Genomic DNA, 17,178 nt, shown 5'->3' with positions numbered 1-17,178 from the left:
CTACTCGGTAACATGTAACAAAGAATATGTATTTGTCGGTTTTGCTCGAAGCGGGAGAAGCGCTGACAGCGTTATCAAGGTTTAGCGTTGCGCAAGGACTCCCCGTACGGTGTTATAAACGCATACGTGGGCATGACGCGTGTTGGGGCGGCGCAGCGCAATTACCACTGGTAGGGATCAATAGGAGGAAATGACACTTAATTCTGTCATTTCTTCCTAAGATCACCATCAGTGGCAAGTTGCCTTGCGCGCTTTGCAAAAGGAACAGCACTCCGACAGCTACCAGGCGTCTCACAACGCTGTAGTAAGTAGGAGCGTCGCCAGTGGCGTCGCAGGCGTTGCACCTGGACTGTGCACGAGACGAGACTGATGGGTCATAGTTACTAGCGCTAACAAGACTAACGGAAAAAAGTGGGGCTTGACGGAGCGCCAGTGCAATGGACCCTTTCCTGACGTCTGTTGAATAGCGCTCTGTTCGGTTCCACCTTTTTTTCGTTAGTCTTGTTAGCTCTAGTAACTATGTCTCTGCAAATTCATGAACACAAACTAGCCCACCTTTCTGCTTAAGAGACTGACGGGGAACCGCCGGCGTTGGTATGCGCACAGTGAAATGCGAGATAACGTTAGCTTACTTACGGTAGTCAGTTTACTATACCGTCCCTCTTAGACAATTGTATACACGCAACAGCTGAGCAGAGACGCCTCTGTGGTCAATGATGTGCGTGCGCCCAGGGATCATGCATGCCACCAGTGGAACGCTGTCCCCGGCTCCACCACCGGCGATAGTATCGCCGAAGTGAATCGTTTCAGAATACGGCCCCTGTACAGACGCTGACTGCTCGAGTTCCCCTGACATCCACGCTTCATCGGCGTCTCTCCCGACAAGGCCAGTGACTAGAGGACAATGTCGCCGCTCCGTCTTTCCGACACGGCCACTCGACCCCGGACATCGGACGTCACAGTCCGGCTGGAGCCGGAAACAAACAAACACAGCCGCAAAGAACACACGCGCACTGCGCTTACATGCGCCAGGCGACGAGCCCGTCGGAAGTGGCTTGGCTATCGTTGGCCGACGGTCGCTCGACTGAGCGTATCGCCGACACGGCCGCGTTCCGGGCGACCGGTCACGGATGACCGGTCATCAGCGGGGAAGCACTTTCGCTGGCGGCGGCGAACGTGACCTCCGGCGACCCTCCTTCTCTCTCTTTTCCCTCCGCCACCCTTTCCGGCAATTTCGAAGCACGCGCTATAGTATGCAACGCGACAATGAGTATGCGACACAACGATGAGGCTGGCATGCGAGCCAGCCTCTGCATGATAATGGCGAAGACGGCAGGAGGTCTGCAAGAGGCTCCTCTAGTCCCATTCCTTGGTCACTGTGGGATGTTGCATCGGGGTCAGCGAACCCATAAAGACTTTCGAACGTAATTTGCTAGGCAAAACTGTGGCACGGCGAATCGTTCAGCAACAATGGGAATTATGATTAGTACATGGAGTTGTCCGACATTCGCGCCTGTAGTGGCTTCATACGTTCTTGGGATGCCACTTATTACGCTTTCTATTTATTTAATTTCCATGCACTCATGGCTAGCAATACAATTATTCTTAGCGCACATACATAATCATAACCGCGTTGTCGCAATTTAAACGCCACATATTTTTCTGAAAGATGATCTATTGGCAAAGTCACAAATCCATTTTAAAACGCCAGAAGCACGAAGTATGGGCTAATCAGCGCACTGTAACTCAACCGGTCATTCCCGTGCTGGCTACATACATGCATACACACAGTCATTCATGCAGCTTCTGCGGACACTATCGCTGGAATTCCCTCTAAGTAATTTTCAATGCAATATAACTATGGCCGGACTTTAACTATAATTTAGAGGTACTTCACAGAAAACTCGAGGTGCGGCAGGCGCACGGGAGCACATCACAGTGTGAACGAAATCGCAATTTTGTAAAAGATGCGAGGTGCGGAAACGTTACTTTGATGATAATAAGAAAGGTCGCCCGTGACGCGCACGCACCAAGTTGCTGAAACGTCACAATCATTGCAATCTAAGTATGCTGTAGGAAACTCCGTGGGGCTACTCCTTCGTAACTCTGCCACGCATTGGAGTCACTGAACCCGCGTGTCTTCCTTACGCTGACAATTGCGTCTGGGCTTTGGCGTGCACTGACCCAGATGTTCCTCCGATGGACTCCGGAAGCACAGAGAATCGATTTAACGGTGATTGTAACTATCAGGCGATGAACAGCAGACGCCGCTGACACTGTGGACACTTTGAATCTTCGAATGAAGTCGATGCAGACGGCTTGGATAGCAGTCGTGACTACTGTCGATGGAATCTATCGAATAGCGATTCCCGCTATAGCGGTGGCTGAATGAAGATTTGATGGCTTAGTCCTATTTTTAACACCGTAACTGCGCGTTGTGGCGGAAATGGCTCGTGAGGCAAAATAGTTAGGTCGGTTTGCTTTGAAGAATTCAAACTTCTTTTCCTCCTTCTTTGTTTTCTGTGCTCAACGCTGTGTTCGCGCCTGGCATCACCTATATACAGGGAACACCAGCTATCACTCCAGAACAAAGAGTCTCTGAAGTGATAACGTTGCACAAAGCTCTGCAAAGGTTACGAGCAAAATTGGTTTAAATAATTCAGTGAATTAAATTCCTAATCAATACTGTCAGTATCCCTGTAGAGTTACCTGTCAGTTAGCTATGTCGTCAACTCTGGATTTTTGTGTTTACTTCACCGACGGCGATAGGCAAAACGGGCCGCGAGCATTAGTCTAATTGCTTTGCATTGTCATTATGCAGAAACCATCTGCGATGACTGGCTATGTAAGTGAGTAGCCAGACGCTTCTAGAAAGCTATTTGTTTTATTATATGAATGATGTGCTTGAGGGCGCGCATATTGCACTGTAGATATTTGCGTAGCGTTTGCTGTTTTATTGCGTAAATTCCAAGTGGGCTGGAAGTTCTCCTTTCGTCAACCTTCGTCAATCTTGCGGGCTTCCACAGAACTAATTTGCCTTCGCGTAATTCCCTACGGAACAGAGCCATTAACCAGGACATCTGTAGCGGTAGTAAAGGAAGTAAAATTTCGAGGACACTTAAGCTTCGCCTTTAAGAGTGGAACGCAATAGCAATCAAAGATCCCTGACTGCTTCTCACGCGTCCGGCAACTGGAGAGCATATAACCGTAATGTTTACCTGAAAACACTTGCCGCGAACGCTATGCATCAAGGCGAGCTTTGTGGTGGGACCACGTCCTCTTGCGTGGGCTGCGATGCGGCGGAGGCGAGCGTCAGCTGGAGTTAATGCAAGGAACCGGGTGGGCCGCAAAATGGCGGCGGCCGCAGCCTGTTTGTGTGTGTGAAGGGATTTCGTTGAGTTTTCACGTAACAGAATTATGTTTTCTCGTGTAGTCAAATTACAATCCGAGAGCTATCGTGTCTGTAGGTTGTGTGCAACCGCAGTTTACGATGTCTCCGCGTATTCTAGCTTGAGAAATTCAATTAGTTCGGTCAATTCCTTGCATCACATGGAAGGTCTGGGTATATGTGGTTCGAAAATTCTTACGTCGATGCGATGTCCGACACGGGACGCCGGATTTTCTTCGACACAGGATATCGAGTACAAGCCGTGTCTTGTACCCAGCGGCGTGGGCGCGGATAGTGACTGCCGAGCTTCTCTCGCACAATGGGAGCCATCTCTTGCAGCCGCCACTGTGTTAGAGGGCGGGGGGAGACGCCAAGGGCTGTCTTTCCCAAACGCTTCACTATACCGTTTGAAGTTGTAAGCGGCACCATCGCGACAGTTCATCGCAGAATTAAAGCAGAATTACTTTTGCCGAGCCGGTAAAATTCAAAATTGGTTATTAAGCCTGTGGCACATTGCTACTGTACATGTTAAGAGCGGTGCACTAATGGTAGAGATAGACAAGGCTGGCGCACTCTATCCCCAAGCTGTCTTTTCTTTTTTAGCCTCGGCATGCATTTGGCTTACCCTTTCTTCTTTGTCTACAAACGAATTAGTACTCAGATCTCGACATCGCAGCGCCTCTTCCGAATATCTTTGACCCGCAACTATTTCAAGACCACAGTTTCAGGTGTACTTTTCTCGTATTCGAAGATGTTAACTTAAAGGACATTACGGAATCTTAGAAATTCTTATCAACAAACATTTATGTTAAAGTCACCCGTAGTGTTAAATATACCTGAGGACAATACTTCCGCGCAAACCAGAGCTAGCACGGAGGCTTTTCAAGACAGCATGTGCTAACAGCACCTGCAGACATTTGGCTTCATTGGGACTAAAAGATCACCAATCTCCGAGCGGTCATAACCTCTGTTGTAACCTGTCTGATGCTATCGGCACCACCAATGAAATTCTTTATTCACCATACTCTGTGGCATGCACACAGTCCGTCGAATATACAACCTCGGCCGGGCGTAAGTGCAAAGCAGAACACTATGACCCCGACGCTTGTCCGACCTTGAAGCGAGTTGGCGCTACGGCAGTTATTTGAAGGAGGATAGCGGGGAACCCTTAGGACAGCCCCGGTGACATTGGGCGGCATGTAGGAAAAGAACAGCACAACTCCGGTCGAGCACCGCAGCCCGAATCTTCAGTGTGGCGCTTCCCCACCCCCGCCACTTTTAGTCGCCACAATGCTCTCACACGGGAGCGCGTGTAGGTCGCAATATCGCTCACGGCCAACGCCGCCGACACTCGGTGGTGAACGCGCAGCGTACCTCGGTTGCGCGAGCCTGAGTGCCTTTTGCATCGACGGGGAAAAGTCGAAAGACCCACCAACCAGTGTACGCGAAAAATAGGCGAAAGAAGCTTTTCGCTCTAAAGAAGCTCAAAGGACGGTTACGAGTGTGCAAAAGACGAATGTTTAGGCGTCAACTGTGGTGTGGGCTTGACAGGCCGAATCGCTTGAGGGTTTGAAAGTCTCGCTTCTGACATGACGTTTCAGTCTAAAAGTCGTTTTATAGCATTTTCGATTTGACGCTCCTCTACGGTTCTCCAACGCTCTCGTCCGGCTTTCTGTGTACACACTGGTGCAGCCTAAGGCGTAATGACGAGGACGGAACGCCGACGAGAACAATGGGATGATGACAAGTGTGTGATGACGACAACGTGACGAAAGCTGCATGACGATGACTGTACGACGACAGCTTGTCGACGGCGGTATGACGAGAAACGTTTCGCGAAGCTGGAATTATGACAATGGAACGAGCACGAAAACATAAATTGCATGACGATGACTATATGACGACAACGACTTGACAAGACCTGCACAACTGCAATCGAATGCCGACAGCCTCACTGACTGCAGCCGTAGCCTAATTGTAGAGCACCCGCATCTGCTGCGGGAGGGGTGTGGGCTCGATTTCCCACCGCCGCCGGGCACCCACTGGCTCAAACGGGCACAAATGTACCCCGGCCTGGCATTCGGCTTCTCCCCTTCCCCTCCCCCCACGCACACACTCACAAAGTGATGTTTGGGCCGCTCCCAGAATGATCCGGAAGTCCAAGTGATGTCTGGACGCATTCGTCGATGGAACGACGGAGGTGATGTGACGACTGTATGATAACGATGACGTGGCAATGACAGCATGACAATGACCGCAATGGGACATACCCAGTGGGACGGCGACATAACAAGATACACATACGCATTGACACTGTAGACTGCACTATCTCGGGGATCAGCCCCTTCATTGAAGACTGCACCAAGGCGAAAACACTGAGTAACGAGCTCGGAAAAGCGAAGTCTTTGAAAGAACATGTACTGCGGAAGGCGAATCGGGAAAAAAATCACCCGTTGGTAGGCGACACTTGGCTGAGAGTAGCACATGAAGAGAGGTTTTCTTTTTCTGAGCGCACGGTAACGAACATTGCCCTTTGCCTAGATATCTTCAGCGTTCGTGGGTTTTCCGCTATCCTTCTCAACTCGCTTCAAGGTCGCACAGGCGCCGGAGTCGTGGTTTCTGCTTTGCGCTTACACCCGGCCGAGGTTTTATATTCGATTAACTGTGTGTATACCACAGAGTATGGTGAATAAACAATTTCATTGGTGGTGCCGATAGCATCACACAGGTTACAACAGAGAGGTTATGACCGCTCTGAGGTCGCTGATATTTTAGTGCCAATGAAGCCAATGTTTGCAGGTGCTGTTAGCACATGCTGTCTTGAAAAGCCTCCGTTCTAGCTCTGCTTTGTGTGGCAGTATTGTCAACAGGTATATTTAACGCTACGGGCGACTTTAACATAAATAATTGTTGATAAGAATTTCTAAGATTCCGTAATGTCCTTTAAGTTAACATCTTCAAATACGAGAAAAGTGCACCTGAAACTGAGGCCTTGAAATAGTTGCGGGTCGAAGATATTCGGAAGAGGCGCTGCGATGTCGAGGTTTTAGTACTAATTCATTTGTAGACAAAGAAGAAAGGGTAAACCAAATGCATGCCGAGGCTAAAAAAGAAAAGGCAGCTTGGGGATAGAGTGTGCGAGTCTTGTCTATCTCTACCATTAGTGCACTGCTCTTAAGATGTACATACAGTAGCAATGTGCCACAGGCTTAATAACCAATTTTGAATTTTACCAGCTCGGCAAAAGTAATTCTGCTTTAATGAACTTTGCTGAGCTGTTTGCAATGCGAAGTGAATAAAGGGAAATAATAAATGCTCTACAACACGCTCATACTATTGTGTCAGAGCTGATGTTTTTCTTTTTTTCAACATGAATTGAAATACAATTTTCGTGAACATCGTGCTCATTTATAGAAAGTTCTTCGCTTTTCACCGGGTATGGCAAAAAAATTACGCCGTTATGTATGCGGCAACATTCCGCTATGTGTTCTTTTTTTCTATTTGCATCAAGTACTTTAGCAGCCGAAATTTTTAAAATGTCACAGTGCATTGTTAAGAAAAGCACAAAAAAATCTCGCGGTCGCATACTAAACGACATTTTTAAACAATTTTTCGTACGGAAGGTAGCCTTACCATGGAGCGCAAACTGAAACAAAGCTGCATGAGGGAGCGAAAACATAACAGAAATCTTTTTGTTTTCTGAGGTGTGGGGGGGGGGGATAGGGGAGGAGTAGTATTTTGCGAATAACAGTAATGACTCAAGGGATCGACTAAGGCGTGAGAGAAATGTTACTCTTGCCTGCTCAAAGCAGCACCCGGTATGCAACATCCTCTCCATCGGCGCCGTCGTACCGGTCCTTAGCAGGCGGATGTCGTTTTGTTGTGCTCACAGCTGAGAATAAGCAACCTTAGTTTGTGGCCGGTATTGCCACGGATCGTTTACTTCGCTTATAGCAGTGAACAGCGGGGGTGGAACATCATAGTACGCGGGTGATGGCAGCAGCTGTGCTATCAAGCCAGGAGTTTAATTTTGGCGCGCCATTATCAAGATGGTGGACGCTGCTTTGCGGCCAGTCAGCGGATGGCTGCTGAGCAGGAGGTCGCGGGATCGAATTCCGGCCACGGCGGCCGCATTTCGATGGGGGCTAAATGCGAAAACACCCGTGTACTTAGATTTAGGTGCACGTTAAAGAACCCCGGGTGGTCGAAATTTCCGGAGTCCTCCACTACGGCGTGCCTCATAACCAGAAAGCGGTTTTGGCACGTAAAACCCCATAATCTAATCTATCAGTGGATGGCGCTTGACATTAATTTCCTATATTAGGTCGACCTTATCTTGTTTAGCGTCGACGCTTTGTTGAGCCTTTCTTTTTTTTCACCTTATATGTTATTACGATTGTATACACGTAACACATCTCTTCACATGATAATCAATCTGCATTTCAAAGTCTAATATAAAGCTCGCGCGGCTCGGCTCTCCGCCCTGTTGGCCTGCTTCTCGTGATGATGAAGGCTCCTTGGCATGCTTTTGAAGCGGGGTGGTCACAAATGGTCACTTACCCCAGTATTCAAAAATGCATTCTAAATTGAAGCCCATGCTTGACTTGATCAGAACGACGCCTGTCGTGAATGAACTGAAGGAAACAAAATGAGCGTCGCGGGCACGCTCCCACCAGGTGTCATTTGGGTTTTCGTCATTTATCGCACTTAGGCTTTACACGCAACCTCATGGCGATGACGAAGGGTAAAATTTGTCTGGAGTATCCATCGCAATAAGAGTGGAGGACAGATGGCGACAGTATTCATCGTTGGCATGTAGATGAATATTATGAGATAAAGCAAACATAGGCAGGATGCTAGATTACTACACGGTGATACGCAAGTAGCTTGCGCAAGCTAGCAGCTGTTGCGATCACTCCGGTTCGGAGAAGGTGACATAGATATCATCATCACCACCAGCACCACCACAACATTCCAGGGAGCCCTCCTAAGCACAAACGGCCTGTCTTTAAGGCGCGTGTGTGCATGACTACCTGCACTGTCCTTTCGTAACGGTACTACCGTTTAGAAACCACTATAGGATACTCAAGCACGCATAGTGTATCGTCGCAGCCCTCGAAAAGCCGAAGCAGTTGCTTCTGTTAATCGTTTACTGTGCTCGCTTGGCAGCGCCTGAAAGCACCGCTAATATGTGTAGAGCGTTTCCGTCAACAGGGGCAGCACTCCCGATCGACGGCAGACGTCTTCCGAAGCGTGCCACGCCTGACGATCGGCCATGTCTTGCGAAGTTCGGCACTGACGCATCGCTGGAAACGGTTCGTTTCTCGCGAACTCGAGCATTAAGAAAACAAGCACGAAGGAACATTCGAAGTGGTGCACGGGTCAGAAACAGACAAACAATCTGGGATAGAGTAAACAAAAGACACAAAGAAATATCTTATTTTTTTATTTTTTTCACGGCCGTTTGGTTCACAGTCTTCGTGCGCGCCGTGGCAAGACGATCACCAGGTCTGTGTTCTTCGTTGCTCCAATGCCTACAGTGGCTCCTCAGGGTGGCTAGTGCCGTCTCTCCGAGCAGCTCTCGTCGAGCGAGGCCAATTATAGAGGAAATAAGCTCTCAGGCAGCGCCTGCAGGGGGAGGTTGGGGGACACTGATAGGAATAAGCAGACAGAACGCACTACGAAAGAAAAAACAGTGAGGCAGTAAAGTGGGAAGAAGCCAATAATGAAATAAAGAGCTCGGACAGAAAACAAAAATTTGAAAAAGAAAAACACAGGAAACTCATTTTCTACACTTCGCTGGCTGTTAACTTGAAACATACTGTGAAAGACAGATAACGACTGAGAATACACAAATAAAACGGCATAGATGGCAGTATTAGAGCAAGGGAAGAAAAGAGTAGGGGCGGGGGGAGGGTGTTGAAGGGAGCTGTAGAAATAGAACATGAATTGACCGCTACGCTCTAGGAGTCCTTAGCGCGTTTGTCGCCTGCTGTCTTGACACGGAGTAGAAAGTTTTCATCCACAAGCATAAAAATGGGGACAAACATCACGGCGAGGCAAATCCCCTTGACTCAATGGGTATGCCATTGCTGCAGACGCCTTTAAACGCGCTTGGTGTATGAGTCTCTGCCCAATGAATGGCTTGGGAAAAGTCGCGAAATCTGCGCTCGCAAGAAAACGTGGAGTAAAGTGAACAATGCTCGCCACTCTCTCTTGCGAATTCCATTTTCTTCCTTGTTTTATTTTCTCGATCAGTTCTAGAAAGGCAGCTTCTTGAGTCGGAACGAGGGTACCCTGTTCGTGAGAATGAATCGTGAGGCGTGGAAACGGTAGCTGACTACACAAAGACCTAAGGGACCTCCATGAAGCGCAATAGTACTATATTACTATGGTGATCGCAAGTGCGATCACCATAGTATTTTTTCAAAAGAATATAAATCATTCAGCGAAAATAAGAGGTTAATCAAGAGGGCAAAACCATAGAGAGGCGAATTTTAATACATCGATTGTTGCGCCCAAACTGCCGCACCCTCAACGTCATGGCCGCTTTAGCAAGGTCAGGGCATCATCATGAACTATCATCGTAATAATTATCTGCACGAGCCCATAATTATATCTGTTCACAGAGCAAATGGATTTATCATAGATCTCCAATCGCCTCTACCTTGCTCCAGCCCGGCTTGCTTCTCTTATTTTAGCAGAAATTTGGTTGGTTTGGTTTATTGAAACAGTCTGGAATAAGAGTCTCATATTCACATATGCTGTTAGTTCAGGAGGAGGTATCGTGTTAAGACCATCAGCGCGACCTTTCTATCAGACAGCGTCCAAGAAACTACAGCTAGAGCACGAAAATGCCCGTATATATCCGAATCTACAAAGCAGAGTTACGCGATGTGATTTTCTCTAGTTTCGCGGACTCGGTATATCCGAAAGTATCATTCACTTTCCTCCAAGACACTGGGCAACACGTTAAAAGCTTCCGCAACACTTGTTTCTCATTGCATAATTTCCTACACATTCGCTTTCGCGATGACGACTTAGAATTACGTATAAACCGGTAAGGAGTAGGGTACGCTTCCAGCGACGGAGAAGCCGAATGTCTTCCGCGAGCTCCCAATGAACGTTACATCACAGCCACGCGCACTCGTCAACACATCGAGCGGCGTTCGATCTGGACAAAGTGAAATCGGGACCAGCTCTACCTTCGCTTATGACCCCAAGCGCCACAGCGCGCCGAGCTTAATCGATTTTCCCCTCTTGCCGTTAATAAAGTGGCTGCTCAACACACACCATCTCTCGCGCTACGAAATAGCGTTATCGCTCTCGAAATCACTCGGTTGCACCCGCACGTGTCCAAGCACCGAGAAAAGATTCACCGTATAGTAAACCTGCAGACACCTGCGTGCTCGACAGAATCACGCAAGCACACCACCACATATGCGCATACGCATCCTCAAAGGAATGATCTGCGCAAACCCATTACAAAGAGCGAGGTCGTTGATAGGCCACGCGAATGCGCATAAACCATGCGAGCGCGTGTCTTCGCTTCAGGGCTAGCACGTATACGGAGCGCGAGTCCATCATCAGTCGACGCGTAAGCGCAACCGGGGAATTCCTCGTGCATCGTACCGGTTGCGCGAAGCGATCTTGCGCGAGCACAGCGCATCAAAGAAGCGCGCGTACGACCGCAAAATGCTTGCGTTCGCGTGCCTTACACGTATGCAACCGCGGCCGTTCGTATAATACCGTCTCGAGGCTTCACCGAGGAGGAGGCCGTACGCACAGGGACGGCGCCGCGTTGCGTCACCATTGCATCGCTGCCGTTGTACTGCAGCGGCCACGAGCTCGCACGTTCTATGGTCTGGTTGCTTTCATCCTGCTCCTCGGCACGCGGCTTCCTTTCTCCGCACTTTCGGTGTCGCGGGGGGGCTGCTTTTGCGCATGCGCGCAGTCGTGGCGCCTCGTCTTTCGTTCCCTTTTCATTTCAATTCTCTTCCTTCTCCGCAGCACATCGTTTTGTTACTTCCTCCGAAACAGGCTTTAAGGGTTACCGCCCACCGCCCCGGCGCGCCGGGCAGAGTCGACGGGCCACAAACAATGGCACTTGTCTTCGACGCGTGATCGACTGGCGAAACGCGATGGCCGTTGACCCCTTTCGACCGGCGGTCGGCCGCTAGAGCGGCTCGAGCCGGCTAGCACGCGCCTGCGCCGAAACGTCGCGGCGAACAACAACAGGGCGCGACCAAATCGACAGCGCGCCGCGCGCGCGCGCCTTATCCGTGTCGACATCTGGCGTCGGGCACCGGCGGCTGGGGCGAGCTCGGTGGAGAGACTGCGCAAGCGGCGGCCACACCAATGCTTACGCGTCTATGCTAGCAATAGAGAGTTTTACTTTAGGGGTCGCAAGCGGTTTGCGTACGCAAGAACTAGGGGCAACGGTACTGCGCATGCGCCGACGCTGACGTAGGGGTCTGCGCATGCGCAATACTGTGGTCCCTAGTTCTTGCGTATGCGTATGCGTACGCTAAACTGAAGCTCTCTTCTAATATGATTTTGGCTTCTAGCGCGAAGTGAAACACGGACACAGAAAGGAGCAGACAGGACGAGCGCTAACTCTCAACTAAATTTTTATTGAAACGAAGAACATATATATAGGTGATTGCAAAAACCGTAGCTTAAGAACATGACAATGTAAAAAGCACCAGTTAAACATGTCAGCTCACATGTTTAACTGATGCTTTTTACATTGTCATGTTCTTAAGCTACGGTTTTTGCAATCACCTATATATATGTTCTTCGTTTCAATAAAAATTTAGTTGAGAGTTAGCGCTCGTCCTGTCTGCTCCTTTCTGTGCCCGTGCTTCACTTCGCGCTAGAAGCCAAAATCATGTTACCGTACCAACTCGCCCAACTGTCTATCCTTTTGCTCTCTTCTAATGCCAAGAATTTCCGCGCGTTTCTCGTCCTGAGGACCGATCGACGCTACCTGTAAGGGCCGGCGCGTAAGAGATCGCGAACTCGCACCGCTGGACCGAGTGAGCGCTTTCAACGTGGCCTCCGAGATCGATAAGCACGAAGAGTCTGGCAGAAGTGGCGGTTGTCAAGGCGGAGGCCATTAATATAATTGAACGGAAGCTGAAACAGGTGAACCGCGGCGCTGATAACGTTCACGCTTTCGTAACTGAGTAACCTCTCGGGAGGCATCGACACACTTTTCTGACGTCGCGGTTCGAAGCGCTTCACGCGTGGCGTTGCAAAGTGTACTGTGAGACTCGGAAGCTTTGCATGAAAGGCCCCCATTAGCTTCACTTTACTACACTGCGCAGTTCTTGAGCAAGCGCGCAAACAACAACCAAGCAAGCAAGCAATAAAAGAAGAAAGGAAGAACAGCGAATAGGAAAATGCACAAAACTAACGAAGACCAGAAAGCGAGGCGCCACGCGTTCAAACTTAATATGCTGTGCAAGAGCGCGTGTTAATAAACGATATTTGGACTCGTGGATCAGAGGGCAAGTGGATAAGGCTTGAGTACATTGAGGCAAGAGGTACATTGATGAGGCAAGATAAGGCTTGAGTACATTTTCTACGTCAATCATCCGTGTGCTCGTATTGCTCTTTCATATTGCACGCGCCACGCCACGTTAGGTACACGACGAGCCGTGACAGCTACGTCTGTCATTCATCAGGTTACATTGTGCTTACAAGTGTATAAGCAAGGCGAGTCGCGAGATCATGAGGCGATGTAGGGCTTGGAGATGTATACAAAACGAGTAGCGACGTTATGAGGTGGTGATGTACGTGGAAGTGTGCGCAAGATGAGTCGTGAGATAATCAGGCGATAAGACGCCGCGAGAATAAAAACAAATGTCTTCTTCTTTCATCTGAGAAAGAAACAAATTATGGGGTTTTACGTGCCACAACTACATTCTCATTATGAGGCACGGCGTAGTGGGGGACTCTGGATTGATTTGGGCACTTAGGATTCCCTAACGTGCACTTAAATCTAAGTACAGGGGTCTTATTACATTTCGCCCCCATCGAAATTAGTCCCGCGACCTCGTGCTTAGCAGCGCAACACCAAAGCCCCTAAGCAACCACGGCGCGGTTCCTGTCATCCGAGTTCGCGGCGTTACGACTTCATCCTTGGAGAACGTCTGGTGCGCACTACCCTGTGGCCCATCACGATGGTCCATTCTGGCCCCGTTCCGCGATGCGAGCTTCCGGGGTTAGGGGATAACAATGTCACTCGTTTCGATGAATCCGTTGTCGTGCCACAACCGTTTACTGTACGTTACACACGTACCGATCATCTGCCGTTGCAATGCAGGTCACGTGCTGTTGCAACACGCCGCTCATCCGGATGGCGGAGCGGACATGAGTGGCGTACAACGTATTACGTCGTGCAACGACCACCACGATAACCATTCGAAGAAGCGATGTGGTCATGTGGGTCACTGAGATGGCCACGTTGTGGCCGGAATCGGAAGCGTGCTTCGATAAAGATCACGAATTAAGAGGCCGAGCTGGGCGCAATTAGAGCGCTGGTCCGGGTGACTCGATCTGCGCAATTAACGCGCTTGCATACATCGATAACAATCTTTAATCAGAGAAAAGCAGGTAAAAGCTCAAGCCAACGTGCGTCGCCGTCACGTGCTCAGGGTAGACAGGGATGTGTGCTGGTAACGGCCGAAAGGTGTGTACAGTTGGCGTCGAAAGTTTACCAAGCGCATCCCATTCTGAGAAAGAACTGAGAACGTCATTAGACTGGGCCCGCAGCGTGTAATTAAGATTTGCTGGATCTCAACCAGTGTACACTAGCAATTTATGTCGTTGTACTCTTTTAATCGCAGTAGGCAAAGTATTGGGAATAAACTCTGCTGTTTCGCGGAGCCTGCTTACTGCAAAATTTTGACCCAGACTGCACACAGTAAGGGTTAAGGGATCAGGAAGGTGCAGAGGTTTACTGTTTTTGAAACGAACGTGCTTTTTTTCTCTCGTAAAATTGTGCTCAGATGAACAACTTTAACACATAGACAAAGATGCCAAAGCCAAATTATTGAATTAAAGAGCAATGGGAAATGTATGACCTTTTTAAAATGCAACCCAAGAAAGCGCATATTTGTTATTGATTGATCACGCGCTGGGCTTCAAACTATATACTGCAGTTACAGCAACTCGTTGTGAGAGGCAAAGGAACGAACCTATTGATAGAGGGAGCTACTATCAGTTTTACACTGCAGGAGCAAACAGCGAGAAAAATGCATGTTCAAGTGCGCTTTTTTCGTGCTGTGACTTTTTTGATCGGTTAGTTGATGCAATTACGGCACCTCCTTTCGCGTAGTTAATACGATAGTTGAAGGTATAGTTCAAGCTATTGTTAGATAAAGCCTGCATGGAAGCTCTTCAACAGACATAAAGCGCAATGCTCGGCGCGCGTAAAGAATAGCTGTGTTAAACATTTACAACAGTTATTGTCAACGGCGCATATCAAGTAGCGAAAACGCGAGGGTAGGGGATGTAGGAAAATGAGAATATCTCAAGCTACCATTGGGGTCAACGATTCGTTCAAACATGAAGCACGCTCATGCTGGCAACATCTGGGGTGCTGCGCCACTTACTTCACAAAATGTAAATTTCCGGAGTGCAGTGCTTAGTAGTTTCTTATTTCGATGCTTGAAGATGAGAAGAACAATATTCGAAGCATCGGCTCGTCGTGTACCTTGTTGAAGAAGTGAAAATGACGAGCTATATCTCTGTTAAAATGATATTTTTGTCTGTGTGAGTAACACAGACGCTGTTTGGCCGCATAACCGTCGGATGGTTTCCAATGTGGTGGTTGCATCACCGCTGTTAGAAATTTAATTCGCTGAAGACTTTTAAGTTACTCGTATACTGCTCACAAGGACGAGTCTGACTGCTCGCAAGCGCATGACTCGGCAAGGTTAATGAAGTTCCCTTACCAAAAGGCGCAACGGAGACTCGGTAACTTCGGCGCTGTCGTCGAAGCCCTTATCTCACCGAGGGATCAGCGTCTGCTTTCTAAAGGATCGCACAGTTGTGAAGAGGTAGTCACGTGCTGTCACATTCGCCGTCGTTTTCCTTGCGTGCCGCCATCCTCCGTCCATCTTCGCGAACCTTGTAATGCGCAGAGTGGCCAGAGTGGGCCCCTGACTTTTCCTGTCTCGCACGGCGCGCTGCTTCGCTTTTCGGATACTGCTTCGGTGCTGCTTGTAGGACGAGACAAAAGCTTGTTCGAAAGAATTTTTTTGTTCGTTGGTGCCGCGGGTGAAACGTTCGACGCTCCTTACGCACGCTTTCCTGGTGACGCTATGTTCATCGAGCGGGCTTTCCTCAGCGAATGTGTCGCAAGCTGGTCGACGGTGATGAAGCCATCGTCAGCGGTGGCGCCGCTTCTGGTTTGATCTGCCGCGGTACCGCATGTGATGTGACGACGTCGAGTGAACGCGATGGCGAAAAGATGCGCAGTCGTGGCGACCCGAGCTTCCCGGACACACGTCGACGATCCGTCGCGAGAGGTAAATGCTTGGTGAATCAACGACTTTATGTAAAGACACGCGCCAGTGCTTACAGTTTGACAGTGCTCGCAGCTCTTCCGCCCACTTTGCTCGGGAGGCGGTCTGGCTGAGTAAACTATGCCCGATCCCGTAGTCAGCGCAATGAAAGCGCTGACTACGGGATCGTAGTCAGCGCTACGATCCCGTAGTGACTTGCTGGGCCGATTGTGATACTACGTTCTAATGTGGTTTGTAACGAGCGCCGATCATGGGGGGGGGGGGGGTGGACAGTGTTACTTCACTGAATTCGCGCGCTTGATAGCATTAAACCACTCTAGCTAATCAGTAGGGCAAGTCTATCGGGAGGCTATCGCTTGACTGTCACTCATTATCTGATGTGTTCTGCCTAAATATTTGTAACTAGACTAGGGGGGGGGGGGTGAGAGGCTTTGGTAGTTGGGGCGTGCTTTCGGGATCGATTTCATATGCTGATCTAGATGTCATCGGCCCAGCTTTCTAAATCAGTGGCCAATTTAAACAAGGAGCGAAGACGACAATACCATGACTACGCGGAAGGTTTTAGTGAACGGAAAATGTATGTGAGAAAGTGATCAGGTAGCATGCCGCAAGATATGTCAGCTATATATGGCCACTAAATATCCTTCGTGACGGTTTTAAACGCTGTTACCTAAAGGAAGATAACGAGCTCACAGAATGACATAGAGCACAATGGATCGAGTACCAAAGTCACCTCGCTTGCTTGGTGATGCCCTGGTGCGAAATATTCAGCGCAAAGTTCTCAATGAATCGGCTCTGGTAGGCGCCCTGTGAATAGCGGATGGACATCGGTTTCGTAAAGTGCAGACCACATATTGATCTTTAATACGGGCTGACTACTCTTAGGGTTGCAAAATAGCCGAGGGCATGTAGACTAGCATTTAACTGGGACATGGCACGTTTACTTACAGTGACTGACCACGGTCGGCTAGAAAAGCACAAGACGCACCGTTAAGCCATGGTTATAAGTGATGCTTGAATGCAACCCCCGGAAATGAACGACGCAAGAAGTGCAGCTAGCCTAATGTCTGCTGACCGGAAGGTTTGTTTCGTGAAGCAGTACGTTACAGCACTGTACTGTGGCAGTCGGAATACCAGAAAACACAAAATACGAATGAGAAATAATCGTTGCACCGAAACGCTTCGACTATTTTTCCGAGCCGTGGCGCAAACGGCAAATCTTGAATGATTGTGTTACTCCTATGCGAAACGTCG

At 49.0% G+C, this 17,178-nt stretch overlaps 1 protein-coding gene across 2 annotated transcripts in view; it reads left to right on the top strand.

The window, feature by feature from the left end:
* The window catches only part of DAAM (disheveled-associated activator of morphogenesis-like protein), a 140,869-nt gene that overhangs the window by 83,642 nt on the left and 40,049 nt on the right, over positions 1 to 17,178 (top strand). Inside the window, exon 1 of one of the 2 annotated variants that reach the window (XM_065444246.2) lies at positions 15,525 to 15,927. The exons of the other annotated variant lie outside the window; for it this stretch is intronic. Coding sequence (XP_065300318.1) covers positions 15,859 to 15,927 — 69 coding nt within the window. The 5' untranslated portion in view covers positions 15,525 to 15,858. Of the gene's footprint in view, positions 1 to 15,524; positions 15,928 to 17,178 lie in introns of those variants that run through there. 2 annotated transcript variants of the gene reach the window in all.

The sequence above is a fragment of the Dermacentor albipictus genome, chromosome 10 (genome assembly GCF_038994185.2).
Source record: "Dermacentor albipictus isolate Rhodes 1998 colony chromosome 10, USDA_Dalb.pri_finalv2, whole genome shotgun sequence".
Classification (NCBI taxonomy): domain Eukaryota; kingdom Metazoa; phylum Arthropoda; class Arachnida; order Ixodida; family Ixodidae; genus Dermacentor; species Dermacentor albipictus.
This window is presented reverse-complemented; position numbering and strand designations above follow the sequence as displayed.